The 16,865-nt window shown below is 43.2% G+C and overlaps 1 protein-coding gene across 1 annotated transcript in view; it reads left to right on the top strand.

Moving 5' to 3' along the window:
* SLC27A2 (solute carrier family 27 member 2) overlaps positions 1 to 16,865 on the top strand; it is a 319,902-nt gene that overhangs the window by 86,332 nt on the left and 216,705 nt on the right. The window contains exon 3 of the mRNA XM_086958245.1: positions 13,548 to 13,706. Within this exon, the coding sequence (XP_086814371.1) occupies positions 13,548 to 13,706 (159 nt within the window). The remainder of the gene's footprint in view (positions 1 to 13,547; positions 13,707 to 16,865) is intronic.

A 16,865-nucleotide genomic window follows, 5' to 3' on the forward strand; every position in this document is an offset into this window, starting at 1 on the left:
GTAAAGTGACGAAATGTGCAGAGTATGTATAAAACGATGTAAGCAAGAGAAATAAATGTTGCGTTATATGTAGAATGTATTCACTTATAAGCAAACGATTTGCTAAATACGATTATATATAAATGTGTGTTAAAGGTTATACTGTGTAGAAAGCTTTTTGTAGGAATGTTAGAAAAGGTTTAGGTCATATGTGATTTTAACCTAACTGACCAAGAGTTCGCAGGAGTGTAGTCCGCTGTATGTAATTTAGTGGGCTCACAGGAGTCGTGAATAGCCTTGATCTGAATGTGCGAGACAAGAGCAAAAGGTCTTGCTAGATTTAAGGTGACAATGCTGGACGAAGTTTATGGCCTAAACGTGATAAGAGACGCTTGGAATTTGAGTGTTGTTTAGAAACGACCGTTCACAGGACCAACTAAGGTTACGAATACAGTCGTAAAGAGTAGAGTTCTGCTGAGGTGATAGACTTTGCTCCGAAAGTGTCAAATGTAATGTCAAATGAAGTCACCAGTAAGAAGACGAAGATGGCGTCTAAGGAGAAGGGTCAACTTAACGGACGACGAGAAGAGATGAAGCCATGGAAAGAGCAAAGAATTACATCATGGGGAAAGTACGTGGTGGGCGTCGAAGGGGCGTTCCACCCATACTGTGATTGTGTATTTTAGGGACAGTACCCCGGGGAGAAGACAGCGAACAGCTCCGAGCCGATGCCATCATAGGGAGCGAGCGCTGAGAGAGATCAGAGCGCAAGAGAGCAGTAGGCCGAGGACCCTTAGAGAGCGGATGGGTAGGCAGAGAGGGTACTGCTTCTAGATGAGAATTTACCATTAGGGGTTAAGAGAGTTTGAACTTCTTTGGAAGTCAAACTGCGGACACCTTTTTAGGTAAGGAACTTGCGAAGTAGGGATGTCACTTAGTATAGAGTAGGGACAGAATTAACTTGTCTATTCTTTTGTAGATGACGCAACAGGACCACATTGTATCTATGCTTTAATCTGGAGATTTGGAATTGACTTTGATTGTATTCTTTTGTATACTTATTGAAACTTATCCTGAGAGGATTGTATATGCACTTAATTCTGATTTTATATAAAACTTTTAAACCTTCACCAGTCGTAAGTGGTTCTTCAGAGTTGTGTCAGTTTATGGGGTTTATCTAACCTATGCGGGGTTTATCTTTTACTCAATGACAGAAAATAATCGATCCAAATTGATGAATGAGATTAGTATCTAAGTGATCAAAAAGGGTATCAAAATCTCATTCCCCGCAGTTGGTAGCAGAGAAAGATGGTTTTCTTCTTGAGGAAGACAACCTAGGTCAGGTCTAGATTACCCCAAGGTCCCTAGTCATCGACGACCAGAAGAAGAATCCCTGCCGAAGAAGGTGCTGACGGTGCGTCGAGAGAAAAGTAGCAGAGTCGGTCGAGAGTGAGTATAAGGGTCATGCGTTGTAAGATTGCGGTATTTTATGTTGTACTTGTGTTGTAATGTCAAGCGGAGTTGAATGCCTGTAGTGTGATTGAGGGAAGGTTGTGAGCGCGCGCAACCGGATAAAATCTTAAGTTCAAGGAGAGCTTAAGTGGTTCGGGTGTATCGAACACCCAGAGTAATTGTTCACCATTGTAAAGGGGGTCATGAGGTACCATTGATCGCCCGACAGACCGATGACAGGGGGAGCGTAAGAGTGAGTGTATGAGTAACGGACGCTGGTCGTACGTTTACTGTGTGTAAGTAACCTATCAGTTAAGGCGAGCGTCTGACCGTGAGAGGAAAGACGTCTCGTCAGTTGAGGTGACAATTACAGTTAGACTGTGGCCGTACAGTCAGAGAAAAGTGATCGCTTGGACGGAAGTAGTCATTTTTCAGCGTATGAATGAAAACGCATGCAAGATCGTGAGACGAGTTGAGAAAGAAGGGGAACTGCTGCAGAGGGAACGAGTGACGTCAGCGTAGAGCCGCGCTGAGATTGGTCGGTCAGTGTAGAACCGCGCTGGGATAGGCGGATCAGCGAGAGTCGCACAGGGATTGGTTGGTTCTTCATCGGGACGTAAATAAGGAAGAGAATAGAGGAAAATCGTAGATTATCGAAAATGAAGTGTTTTAAGCGTTTAAGGGCGATCTTTAAGAGAGATAGAAGAAATTTGTATGCCGGAGAAGAAGCTCCACCAGAAGGCACACCAGCTTATCACATGGCTGTGAATGTAGGCTTACACTCAATATTATGGATCTCCGAGTGGAATAAGCTAACAGAAGGGAATAAGGAACTGACGTTTCCGAGATACGGGACGTTTAAGTTGGAAGTATTGAACCAACTGAAAGCGGTAATGCTCGCAACGAGACCTCTACCGAGGCCAACACAGTTCGAAGCACTTAGTGCATGGTTTAGAGCAGCACGCGAAAAGAGCTTAAAGAGGCGCCAGGAAAGAGTGAGACGATCGGTAAAAGCAGTGCAGGATGCTAAATGGGACGATGAAGCTAAAAAGTGGAGGGTGCAAAAGATAGAAGCAGACAAACTGTTCACAATGTTAGAAACTACGGGAGAAAAGAAACCTCTAGAAGAAGATGAGGATAGCGAGCCAGATGAGGATCTGATAGAGAGACTATTGACAGATAGACCACCTCCGTACAACAGCCGAAAGTCCTGCACTACAGCAAGGGGACGGAGCTAGATGGGGGGAATATAAATCGCTCCCAGTAACAGAGTGGGATGCCAAGAAAGGTGAGGAAGTACCTCAATCTAGTTCCGAACAGAGAGTAGTGGGAAGATTCGTGGTCCAGAAGGTGCCAGAAACACAGCATGCAAGGTCGTATCAAATGCCCGACGCTTTACAAGTACCTGTTACCATAGGTCCTATAATGTCAATCTACAACCCAGAGGGGGTCCAGCAGGATGAACAGGCACGATGGGACAGAGAAAGGGCAGAGATAGAGGGAAGGAATAATACGATCAATTCCCAGAGGCAGTTGCTAGGACCAATGAGTCGGAGTACCCCGCTAGATTCCGCAACGGGTCCCTGGATAGAACAGGGGGGTCAAAGAGGACAGATGGATTTGAGGGGACCGAAACCGAAATCCTATAAGGAATTAAGAGAATATTTGAGAGAATGGGATGCTGCCGAAGAGACTCAGAATAAAAGATTAGAAACAGGAGCAGAATGGAGTGATCAGGATAACAGGATCCTCTCTCACTGCGGAGCTGGCGAAAGCAGCCCTGAGTGGGAGGGAGGGAGTCAAGGAAGCAGAGGAGATACTTGCCATATTACCAGTGGCAATAGGCAAATGTGCGACGACAGGAGTGCAGGGTGTGGGAGAGTGCCTCGCGTCATCCTTAGTGAGGGAGAACGAAGGACGCAGGAATACCGAAATAGTTTCAAGTGCACTCACCATGCCCCGGACAATAATGTGCGACATTGGAATCACGGGAACATGGAGAGTCGCGAAGCGTCTCGCCATGCATCCGGTGATCACGGGCAAAGTCAGGGGAATATGGAGAGTCGCGAAACGTCTCGCCATGCATCCGGTGATCACGAACGAGATCGCGGGAACATGGAGGACCGTGGAGGACCCTTCATACTATTGAGCGACACCAGACAGCAAGGGAGTTGCAGTGATACAGAACAGCACGGACGATCCTATATTGTATCTAGAGAAACCAAGCCAAAAAGACAGAATGTAGTGATGGGGAATAGAACAACGTTCCACCATACCCCAAGGGAAGATGGAAAAGCTTGGGATCTAGAGAGGTGGGAACAAAGAGAAACAAGAAGAACTCCTCATAACTCACCTGTGCTTAGACGTAGGGCGCATAGTGGAGGTGAGAGGGGTGTAAGTGAACAACCTAGGACTGACGTACTGAGAGCTGAAATAAAAGCAAGACGGCTTGATGTAATGAGTTTAAAATCAGACTTGGATGAGATAATTGACGGCACAGTGGCAATAGAAAGGTTAGAGCTGTACGAACCGGATGAAATACTGTTTTTATCTGAGGATGTTACTCAGAAAGCAAGGGCAGCTCATGAAAAACTATCTGAATTGGCAGATAAGTATATGATAGACATGTCACGGACTAAAGCTTTACAGGCCAACCATAGGCTAAGTTGCACGGATCGAGATCTAGCAGAGCGTAGAACGATTGGGCTAAGAGTACACATAAGGGAACTAATCATGTGTATCAGAATATGGAGAGATCTGGATAGATGGGAGGAAAAATGGTCCAAGAGGGGATCTGTCAGAAGGAGTGCACTTGTGAAGTCCCAGGATGGAGACCTAATGCGAATGGAAGCTTTCCCTTTGCGAGAAATCGCGAACGGAAACTACGTTCATGTGCCCTGGAGTAGGGGGGATTTAGCGGCATTTACTAATTCTTTCCCCAAGTTAAGAGAGAACCCCGTAGAGTGGTATAAGCAGGTAGAGAGGTTCGTAAAGATCTCTAAGGTACTGTGGATCGATTTGAACACTCTGTTTGATATCGTAGTACCCGGAGATTTGTGGACGGCATGCAAGCTTAGTATTGAATGGCCCGCTTGTGAGCCTCCGAGAGATGCTCAGACAAACGGTCCATCAGAGAGAGTAATGGAAAAGTACGAGAGAGTAATTGCATGGTTAAAGGAGAAAGTGCCAGTGCAAGACATAGACTGGGTTAAGATAGATCGAACAACTCAGGAGCCTAAAGAGACAGTTCACGAGTTCTACGAGAGGTTGCTGAAAGCATTCAAACAGTACAGTGGGTTGGATGTCATGGATCCTAAAGACATAGGACAGTTTGTGTCGAAGTTTGTTCTAGGATTGAGGCCAGACATAAGCCTGATGATTCAACAGCATTTGATTTGTTGGCAGAACAAACCGTTAGATGAGATTCTGAGGTATGCAAGGTACTATAGCGACGAAATAGACTCGAAGGCAAAGAAACTTAAAGAAAAGCTGATGTTGGTGCAGATGCAATCAGCTGGAAAGGGTGGACAGCGGCAACAGGGAACAGGAACACCAGTAAAGAAACAGAATAATCAGAGCAGAGATGAGGAAGAAAGACCGAGACCGAGAATAGATATCGCGACACTTAAAAAGACAACGAGGTGCCATCAGTGTAACGAGGTGGGACATTGGAGACGCGAGTGTCCCTATAATGTCGAGACGGGGGAATTAGAACAGGAGGAGGATGAGGTTCAACCCAGCATGGTAAAGGGAACAGCAGTCCCGAAGGGAAAGTTTATCAAAGGGGGGAATCAGACTCCTCGAGCGCCGTTCCCTCAACCACCTCGCATTACAAATGGAGGGAAAACCTATAGACAAATGCCATTGTTCGTAGGAGGAGAAGAATGCTACTACGTTGATCCTCTTACAGGGCAACGAGTGAATAGAGAAGAAGACTGTACACTAGGTGCAGCCCTGGAAGTAGATCAGAGAGGACCATACGTAGAAGCTGAGGTGGCTGGATGTCCTACGACCTTTTTGGTAGACACGGGGGCCACTCGATCCACGTTGAGATCAGCGGTAGTCCCAGGTTTGCCAATGTCGGGAGAGACAATTCAGGTGGTAGGAGTCGCAAACAGGAGAATGACGAATCCTCTAACAGAACCAGTGTCAGTGAAGATAGGGAATTACAGTGACGAACATCAGTTTGTGGTCTGTGATTCTAGCCCTGTGTGTCTGTTAGGAAGAGATCTGTTGTGTAAACTGAATTGCACAATACATTGCACACCTGAAGGAGTAGAAGTGCAGGCCAACGATGAGGATGCCGATTTTAAAGTTGTAAATTCGCAGGAATGCGTGGAACTATATCCTACCTTAACGGTGGAGGAGCTTCCACAGGACTTGAAGGAGACAGTGTCAGCTGAGGTGTGGGATTTTACTGGAGAAGAAATAGGATTGATTAAAGGGGTAGAACCAGTAAAGATCATGGTAAGACCCAATGCCGAGTATCCAAGAATACCACAGTATAAGTTGACACCAGAGACAATTGCAGGAATAAAGCCTGTGATCGAATCCATGATTAAACAGGGAATACTGAAGGAGATCGTGGGAAGTCCATGTAACTCCCCGATTATGGGTTTGCAGAAGCCTAGTGGAAAATACAGAATAGTGCAGGATCTACGAAAGATTAATAATATCGTTGTTTCATGTTGTCCAGTGGTACCGAATCCATCAGTGATATTGTTTCAGATACCGTTCCAAGCTGAATGGTTCACCGTGATAGACTTATGCCAGGCTTTCTTTTCGATTCCTTTAGATGAGGAGAGCCAGTATTTGTTCGCTTTTAAGCTGGAAGATCGCGTTTTAACATGGTGTCGTATCCCTCAGGGGTATACAGAAAGCCCATCGATTTTTAACCAGCTGCTGAAGAAAAATCTTGAAAGTCTAGTACTGCCCAAGAATTCGGTTCTAGTCCAGTACATAGACGACCTCCTAGTTGCGTCAGAAACTGAGGAAGCTTGCAAGGTAGACACCATCACCTTGTTAAATCACTTGGCCGAGAACGGACACAAGGTGTCTCCAAGTAAATTGCAGTATTGTCTGACCGAAGTGCAATACTTGGGCCACAGGATTGAAAAGGGAAAACGGAAGGTGTCTCCAGACAGAATAGAGGCGATCATGAAAATGAACGCGCCTAAAACACAAAGAGAAGTCAGGATGTTTTTAGGCATGGTCGGTTACTGTCGACAGTGGATAGCCAACTTTTCACTGAAGGCAAAACCTTTACTACAACTGACGCACAAAGGAGTGAGTGATCCGGTACCATGGGACAAAGATTGTTTGATGGCGTTTTTGCAGCTGAGGGAGGACTTATGTCGTGCCCCGGCTTTGGGAATGCCAGATTACACAAAACCATTTTTGGTTTACTGCTGCGAAAGAGAGGGTTGCGCTTTAGCAGTTTTGGCCCAGATACACGGAGATGCGCGTAGGCCAGTTGCTTATTTTTCGGCTACATTAGATCCAGTAGCCGCAGCGTTGCCCGGATGTCTCAAATCCGTAGCTGCAACGGGTGTCAGCATTGAACGATGTGAAAGTGTGGTAATGGGACATCAGTTAGTGGTGTACGTACCGCACTCTGTAGAATTGTTAATGACCAGGACTAAGACTCAGCATCTGACGAATAGCAGGCTCACACGCTACGAGCAAGTCATATTGGCTGCCGAGAATGTGACCCTAAAAAGATGCTCCGTCTTGAATCCTGCAACTTTGATGCCACTTCCAAATGAGATTGATGATGAAATTTGTACAGATCATGACTGCCTAGATGTGACTGAACTATGCACCAAACCGAGACCAGATATCGTAGATGAGCCATTGACTGACCCCGATGAAATATTCTTTGTTGATGGTTCATGCGTAAGAGACGATATTGGTCAGCTGAGAGCAGCATATGCAGTTTGTACAATTACCAGAGTTGTGGAAGCCGCCTGCCTGGAAGGAGTACATTCCGCTCAGGTAGCTGAAATTATTGCTTTGACGCGTGCCTGTTTAGCAGGTAACAAAATTCGAGTCACCATATACACCGATAGCCAGTATGGTTTCGGGGTAGTTCACGATTACGGGCAGTTATGGTCTCAAAGAGGTTACATGACCTCCTCGGGTTCTCCAATTAGGAATGGAGAATTCGTGAGATTATCGTTAGAAGCATTGCAAGGTCCGTCAGCCATAGCCGTTGTCAAATGTGCCGCACACACGAAGAATGTAGACTTTGTGTCGCAAGGCAACCGTTATGCTGATGAGGTAGCACGTTACTGTGCAGAACAAGGTTATTCTCACACCAACGTAGAAGTGGGAGGAATACAGGAAAGAACTGAATTGACAATGTTGTTAGACACTGTAGATACATGGGATGAGTTAAAGTGTGTTCAGGAAAATGCACCAGATGATGAGAAAAAGAGCTGGGAAACAGCTGGATGTACAAAAAGTGAAATGAACTTTTGGATCTCTGCAGATGGGAGAGCAGTTTTACCAAACGAACTTGTTAGTCCAATGGCAAGGAAATTGCATGGATCAGCACACATAGGTAGAGATGCTATGGTGAGAGTATTCAGACAAACATGGTTTAATCCGAAGTTTAGAGTAGCGGCAGAAGCAGTATGTCAGCGTTGTGCGATCTGTCAGCAACTAAATGTAGGAAAGAGAACAACAGTCACACTGAGTCACATAGGGAGGTCTGGGGGGCCTTTCAATAGAATGCAGTTGGATTTTATTGAAATGCCTCAATGCAATAGACTCAGATATGTTTTAGTGATTGTCTGTATATTTTCTAGATGGGTTGAAGCTTACCCGACACGTAGGTGTGATACACTCACAGTAGCGAAATTGTTGCTTAGAGGGTTGATACCGAGGTTCGGGGTGCCATCCTCTTTGGAATCGGACAGAGGAACTCATTTCAATAGCGAAGTAGTGAAGATGCTATGTTCTGCTTTGAGTATTGATCAGAAGCTCATTGCAGTTATCGACCAGAAGCTTCAGGGATTGTAGAACAAATCAACAGTACAATCAAGTCCAGACTTGCCAAAGTTTGTTCGTCGACATCCCTGAATTGGCCTGATGCACTTCCATTGGTTCTTATGAGCATACGTAGCACACCAGATAGAAGAACAGGTCTTTCTCCACACGAGGTGCTAATGGGAAGAGCTATGAGATTGCCATCGGTTCCGACTGCAGCGTTGTTGAACATCACAGACGATTTGATCTTGGACTACTGCAAGGGACTATCTGATGCCATTAATTCTGTGTCCCTCCAGGTCCAGGCTGCAGAGGTTCCATCAGCACAAGACTTGTGCCATGACTTGTGTCCAGGGGACTGGGTCCTGGTGAAGAAGCACGTAAGGAAGAACTGTCTAGACGTGCGCTGGAGAGGACCGTTCCAAGTCATACTAGTTACGAACACTGCAGTAAAGTGTGGAGGCTTGCCCAACTGGATACACGCCTCACACACCCGAAGAGTGCCAACACCTCTGGAAGAAACAGCTCCTCTCTCGGATGAGAATCCAGCAGAAAGTGGAGAAGCCATAGAGGGGGAAAGCCAAGCTGTAGAGGTGATCGAAGAGGCTGAGCCTGTGTCGGAGCAGGCTATTGACGATGGTCAGGACACCAGTGGGACCGAAGTCGTCTCAGAAGAAGAGAGTACCTGGGAGTTCGAATCAGATAACGAACAAGCTGTGAGTGACCAAGAGACAAGTCCAAGAACAAGGAGCGGGAGGACAAGGAGCGACGAAGCTAGTTGGCCGGAGAGAAGGAGAAGGCCAAGCTCGAAAGCAAATCAAGAAAGAACCCTTGTCCCGATCTCTGAAGAGTCGGATCAAGAAGAAGAAACTACGGATTCAGGTTCTGAGAGTCCGAGAAGATCAAGAAGGGTACGTGTGCCCTGCAGAAGGTACGCCACCCCAGAGTGGACTTATCTAGCAGATGTCTTGGGGACAGAAATCTGGGAGAGTGAGAGAAGTGAAGGTAATCGATCTCGATCCATTTGTGGCAGTGGAGATATGGATGTTGACGCCTGGACTCGAGACTGAGGGGTTACTGACTTTCACACTTCCCATACCCCCATACCTAAGTCGGATCAAAGATCTAGTGCTAAATCGATTACAGTTTCCGACTTTTGGTCATCAAATACCAGAACAAGAAGAAAAAGTCATTCGTTTAGAATTATTGGAACATGTTATTAGAGCTGCAGGTACGAGAATAATTGTAGATGCATAAAGACTTTTGTGTTTAAGCTATAAAGAAGAAGATAACCTAGAGCCGAGTGGAAAGAAGAAAAAATTAGGGATTACATTTGGAGGACAGAGAAGGGTTAGGGTTGTCTATTGCTGAAAGGATAAAAGACATTGTTGCGAAAAAGAGACTTTTGTTGATAAAGAGCAAACAGCAAACAAAGACCTGAAGAAGAAAACTTTCCTCGCTAAGGAAGGAGTGACGCTGTTTGATAACATGGAGAACGGCAACCCAAACCGAAAAGCAAAATGCATAATAGGTACACTAATAGCAGTAGTCATTTTTCTTATTATTACAGTAGTTACCACATCATACATGGTAGGACATGAAACTGATAAAGAAACAGCAGATGTAAAGCCTGTAACGACTTTGAAACCTGCTCTTGGTGGGAAGAAGGAGGAGAGCAATGTCATCCGTGAAAAGGCGTTACTGGCAGATGAAGCTCGTAGGTTACACGTAGACGAGTCACAGGGAAATTTTAGGTCAAATGCATATGCCAAGCTGTTATATGAGTATATCGATGCCATGGAGGCCAAAGAATGCTATGTATGTATGCAATTGCCGGCTTCCGTAGACGAAGGCATCAGATATCATCATCTCCCACTGACTTATGGGATAACATGTAGTTTATTGCTCAGTATATTTTATGGTAGAGAAGGATTTGAGTACTACTTTTCAAATTATGATTCGGTACTGCCTGAAGTTCCGAATTATAAACAAATGAATAAGTGGGACTATTATAAAAAGGAGGATAGATTAGCCAAGTTCTTTCTTCCTTGGGATACACTAGATACTTCATATGCACGCAGAAATAATCTGACTTGCAAAGTGTCAGAGGTAGAGAAAAAGTTTATAGGACAGGTAGACGACAGATACAGAAGGCAGAAGATTCTGAAAAAGTCAGGACAGTGGAAAACAGATTGGACCGAAGAAGAAAAAGCACACAAGAGGAAAGGTAGCAATGGTCCAATAGCTTTGGATAGAACGCAGAAAGGAAAGTTATGTTTAACTCGAAGCAAGACGTATTATGAGAGTGTATTTGTAGGTGAAGTAAATTGCGAACATGCCTTTCGATTAGAGTACTATACGAAAGATTTCATGAAAGGGATGCAAGCGATTCCTAATGTATATTTTGTATGTGGAAGAAATGCCTATGTAAAACTACCTGACAATTGGTATGGTTCGTGTTACTTGGCAATTGTCTTCCCCAAAATATATCATGCAAAGGATTTAGCGATCATTGAAGGAAAGGCTTCGACAAGAGCGAAAAGGGAAATAGGAGATGCAGAAGTAGTTGGAGACATTTTTGGAGCAATGTTTCCTATGTTAGGTTTAATACTTAACGATGTTAAGATCAGGAGACTAGCTACAGTTGTAGATAGATTATCTGCAAGTACTGCAAGGTCATTAATGCTAGTAGAAGGAGAGATGCAGTCGATTACGGCAATGGTTCTTCAGAACCGACTTGCTTTAGATGTACTGCTAGCAAAAGAGGGCGGAGTCTGCAAGGCTTTGAAGGTCCAAGAATGTTGTACTTACATTCCAGACAATTCAAAACCACTTGAGAAAGTCATACAGAACATTACACAGATACATAAATAGATCGAAGATTTATCAAAAGTAAATGTTTGGGAAAAAGTAGGTCATGGAGTAGGAAAGGTTGGAAGTTGGTTTGCCAGCCTTGGTAAAAGCATTGTGTGGTATATACTAAAACCTGTTTTAATAGTATTGATTTGCATAATCACATTGTTAGGTTTAGTTAAATTGTATAAATGGTATAGGTCGAACCGGTTACAAAGATCCATGAGAGAGCAAGAGAGGAGATTAGCTGCTTTACAAGATCAACAGTACAAAAGTTTAAGAGCTCTCGAAACGATAAAAAGAGGGAATCTTGTAACTAGTACTGTGTAAAGGTGTTATCCAAATTGCATTTAGTGATGACTCCTGGAGGTCATCAAAGGGGGGAACTGAGAGAGCGCAATTTGAATAAAAAATATGTATGGACCATATTCACAAGCATATCGCATGAACGTGGAATCTATAACGTGAAGTTAACATTTGTAGTGTAAAGTTAGCCGATGTAATAGGAAATGTATCTGTATCTATTCTATAAAAGTATTAGAATTAGAAAGGCCCGTATATATAGTGGGCTAATATAGAAGTGTATAGAAATGCTTAAGAACGTTAGAATGTGCAAACTGAATGTACGTGTGTAACTATTAGATGGAGAAACGGCGAAACGTAAAGTGACGAAATGTGCAGAGTATGTATAAAACGATGTAAGCAAGAGAAATAAATGTTGCGTTATATGTAGAATGTATTCACTTATAAGCAAACGATTTGCTAAATACGATTATATATAAATGTGTGTTAAAGGTTATACTGTGTAGAAAGCTTTTTGTAGGAATGTTAGAAAAGGTTTAGGTCATATGTGATTTTAACCTAACTGACCAAGAGTTCGCAGGAGTGTAGTCCGCTGTATGTAATTTAGTGGGCTCACAGGAGTCGTGAATAGCCGTGATCTGAATGTGCGAGACAAGAGCAAAAGGTCTTGCTAGATTTAAGGTGACAATGCTGGACGAAGTTTATGGCCTAAACGTGATAAGAGACGCTTGGAATTTGAGTGTTGTTTAGAAACGACCGTTCACAGGACCAACTAAGGTTACGAATACAGTCGTAAAGAGTAGAGTTCTGCTGAGGTGATAGACTTTGCTCCGAAAGTGTCAAATGTAATGTCAAATGAAGTCACCAGTAAGAAGACAAAGATGGCGTCTAAGGAGAAGGGTCAACTTAACGGACGACGAGAAGAGATGAAGCCATGAAAAGAGCAAAGAATTACATCATGGGGAAAGTACGTGGTGGGCGTCGAAGGGGCGTTCCACCCATACTGTGATTGTGTATTTTAGGGACAGTACCCCGGGGAGAAGACAGCGAACAGCTCCGAGCCGATGCCATCATAGGGAGCGAGCGCTGAGAGAGATCAGAGCGCAAGAGAGCAGTAGGCCGAGGACCCTTAGAGAGCGGATGGGTAGGCAGAGAGGGTACTGCTTCTAGATGAGAATTTACCATTAGGGGTTAAGAGAGTTTGAACTTCTTTGGAAGTCAAACTGCTGACACCTTTTTAGGTAAGGAACTTGCGAAGTAGGGATGTCACTTAGTATAGAGTAGGGACAGAATTAACTTGTCTATTCTTTTGTAGATGACGCAACAGGACCACATTGTATCTATGCTTTAATCTGGAGATTTGGAATTGACTTTGATTGTATTCTTTTGTATACTTATTGAAACTTATCCTGAGAGGATTGTATATGCACTTAATTCTGATTTTATATAAAACTTTTAAACCTTCACCAGTCGTAAGTGGTTCTTCAGAGTTGTGTCAGTTTATGGGGTTTATCTAACCTATGCGGGGTTTATCTTTTACTCAATGACAGAAAATAACCGATCCAAATTGATGAATGAGATTAGTATCTAAGTGATCAAAAAGGGTATCAAAATCTCATTCCCCGCAGGGTTTATATTTGTATATGAAACACTATTAAGAGCATGTCCAGGGATTGTTCCTAAAATGAGTGGGGGGAGGCATTCATTGTTGCTTTTGTGTCGTGCTTCTGTGGAACTTGAATGACCAAAGTTAAAAAGATCCCCTTCATTTCCTTTCTCTCTCTCGATATTTTGGATCCTCCCTGCGGCATTCACTGCAAAAAAGAAGAAGCAGACGAATTGAAAACTACAACAGCATTTGATACTATGATGGGGAATGAAAATTAAAATTTTAACAGTTTCATCTCCTGTTGAATGAGTGTTCCCGAAGCTGTCAAATAGAACAATAATATCTTCATTTGTGTTTTAAGGTCTTCCAAAGGCTGCTGTCATAACTCAGCATCGACTTCTGATGGGAAGTGGCCTGTTCAACACTGCTGGAGTAAATTCTAATGACATTATATACACCCCTCTTCCTCTGTACCACAGTGCCGCCTTCATGATTGGGGTTAATGGATGCATACTCAAAGGTATGTTTTAAAATATAAAGTTTTCAAAAGGTGCACCCTCTGTCATGTATTTCAAGCTCCTTATGTGTTCCCTCCACATATCAGTGGCAGAACTACCAGAGGGGGGGAGGAGCCAGTGGCTAACTTATTGTTCCTGTTGCTCCCCGGCCCAGGCACCCGTAAGATTTATGTAATTAAATGAATTATATCATTGAAATGAAATCATTACATTTGCAAAAGCATTATTAAGTTAAATCACTCAGGATGACTGTACCTGTCCAAGTGAATTATTTGTATTTGAATTGTAAAAGTCTTCACAGTTCATGTTTTTGGCCTAGCTGCAAGTAGGCTTGGGCAGGGGTCAATATTCGGGTACAGGAACAGCTTGCAGAGATGCAGTACTGCTCTGGATGTGGGCGTGACAGCAGGTCGCAAATCACAGATGTTAGTCTTTGCTACTGTTTTTTTTACTTCAGATAAGCACATTCTTTGTTTTTATACTTGCAGAATAATTAAGATTTTTCACATCATTTGGATGTCATTGTGGGCGAGTACTCTGTTGTGAGAAGTTAATTTCTTTATATTCATATTATTATATATAGTAAAGTCAGTTAGTCAACTATTGCCGGAAAAGTACCATAAAGGTTACATTAAAAAGACAAAATTTCAGATCAAAATACAATCAGCTTATATATACAAAATCAATTTGTCCAATACTAATAGCACAGACACATTTTTTTAAATCAGGTCATGTCACATATCAAGTCCAGTGATATCCCAAAAACTAAAATATGCAAATATTAATCATGGAATATATATATTGCTTACTGGTGGCCACCATTAGGTAGTTATTTTTAGGACAGAGGGCCCGATTGGGACTGCAACGACAGCCTGTTGGTGGCGGTCCCACCTCCAACGGACCCATCACATCCCCTGCTATATTTCAGTGGTGGGCAGATGTGTGGCAGTTGGAAAGACTGACCGCCATGCATATGATGCCCCCCCCACCCCCCGGCACTCCGATGTGGGCAAATAAATAAACAATAGGAGGAGTACCACCACAAGACCTGTCAAGGTCTCAGAATGTGGGGAGAGAAACTGCACAAAAAAAGGTGGACGCTATCTAGGCGGAATGGCAGATGTCTAAACCAGGGCACAATTGTGTCAATGGATTTAGCATCACGACCCCGAATCCTATGAGACACACAAAGCTGTATATTCGAGTTTTTTCCTTTCTCACACTGGACGAAAGGACACCAACTGTAAGTACATGGTTGGGTTCCTGAGATCAAGGGTTGGGTACACCTTAGCGTGTGTACACCACTCAGGTCACGCACACTTGGTCCTGATGAAAACCTGGCAATTCCTTATACAGGTTGAAACATGTAGACCGTTTTTTTTTGCACTATGTCTCCACCTTTTACAGATACTAATGGTCAATGAAACCGATACAAGTATCTTAGAAACTTTTTAACACTGTCCAGTAGCTCCAGAGAATTTCGAGCGAGTTATAACTGGACAATTGTTAACTCACTTTTTCACCTACACTCACAAAAAAACAATCCGCTCCACTATAGTCAGGTATTGCAGCAAACCCGGATGGCATTTGGCTGTTCAGGTGGGACCCCGATGATGAAACATGTCACCAACTAGGTTGGTGAGTGAAGGGTCTTCTAAAAAAGGATAATTTCCTTTTTTGTGCCTACATGCCTACAACACGAACTGCTGAACGGAATTATACCAAATTTGGAAGAAAGTTAGATTTTGGTCCACAAAGAGTACTTTTTGTGTAAATATGTTCAGTAATGTTAGTTAATAAAAAAAATTGATTCATATATTTCTAGAGAAGTGGATCCACCGCAGATCCATGCACCAACAGGAGGTCATGACTATCTGGCATCAAACTGAAAGGAATGTTGCGTCTGCCTTTTAGTCCCGAGGGTGGAGGGGGAATAAAAGTTAAAATTGATAGGAGTCAGGGTAGCGGCACCCTGACCCCATGAGGCTGATAGAGGGGACTTTGAGGGACATCTCCTGTGTAAGAAATTGCCTCACTGTTGGTTTGGGTGTGCAAGGATCCACAGTTAAAAAAATAAATGTGCCTTTTCTCACATCCCCACACAGCCCCTCACACATATACTTACACATTCATACGCCAACCTAGACATCCATTTACAAACCCATACAGTCACTCACAAATCTACTCACAGACCCAGAGAACCACTCAGACCTATACAGGCATTCACAAGCCCACTCACACAGTTATGTACACCACCATACAGCCACTTACAAACCCACTAAGCCATTCACACACCCATACAGCAAAATCACCGACACAGCCACTCACACAGCCATATGCTACTCACACACCACTCCGAGATCCACAGAGCCACTTACACACCAAGTCATACACCTCATCACACACTCACACGCCCACCTACACACCCACCTACACATCCACACAGCCACTCACGCACCCAGTCACTCATTCACACACTGAGTGATACATCCACTCAGACTCAGAGAACCATTCACACCCACTACAGACCCACACAGGCACTCACACACTCACATAACCAGTCACACACCCATTCAACCACTCACACACCCACTGTATTAAATGTGTTGTTGTTTTATATTGAATGTGTGGTTTGGTTGGGAATGGATGCATGGATCCATAAAATGAATACAAAATAAAAAGAGACCTGGTGTATTGCATTTATAGAAAGACTAAATAAGTTACCTTATCTTAATTAAAAAAATTGTACTTTTGAAATATAAGGATGAATGTATGAATAAAATGTATTTATAAACTTGTGAAAATGTATATTAATAAATTGAACTCGTGGCTCACATATTAGTACAATTTATATTAAAAATACTGTGAAATTCACAGAAAGAAAACAAAGATTACAGAGATGTTATAGTTAGGAAACAGTATTAAAAAAACCTTAGAAATTCACTGTAAAAAACAAAGTTTCATGGATGTTATATTTAGGTTCACATTTTACTCCCACAAAAGCATAGAAATTCATCAATTACAGTTACAATACAATACAATACAATACATCATTATTTGTAAAGTGCAACAGCTTCCTCAAACAGAGGTGACCCGGCGCTAGCGTGATCCGCAAACAAAAGGCATTGGGTCTCCACACTGAAAGAATTCAGCTAGTCCCT

The sequence above is a fragment of the Lissotriton vulgaris genome, chromosome 2_1, assembly GCF_964263255.1.
Source record: "Lissotriton vulgaris chromosome 2_1, aLisVul1.2, whole genome shotgun sequence".
NCBI lineage: Eukaryota > Metazoa > Chordata > Amphibia > Caudata > Salamandridae > Lissotriton > Lissotriton vulgaris.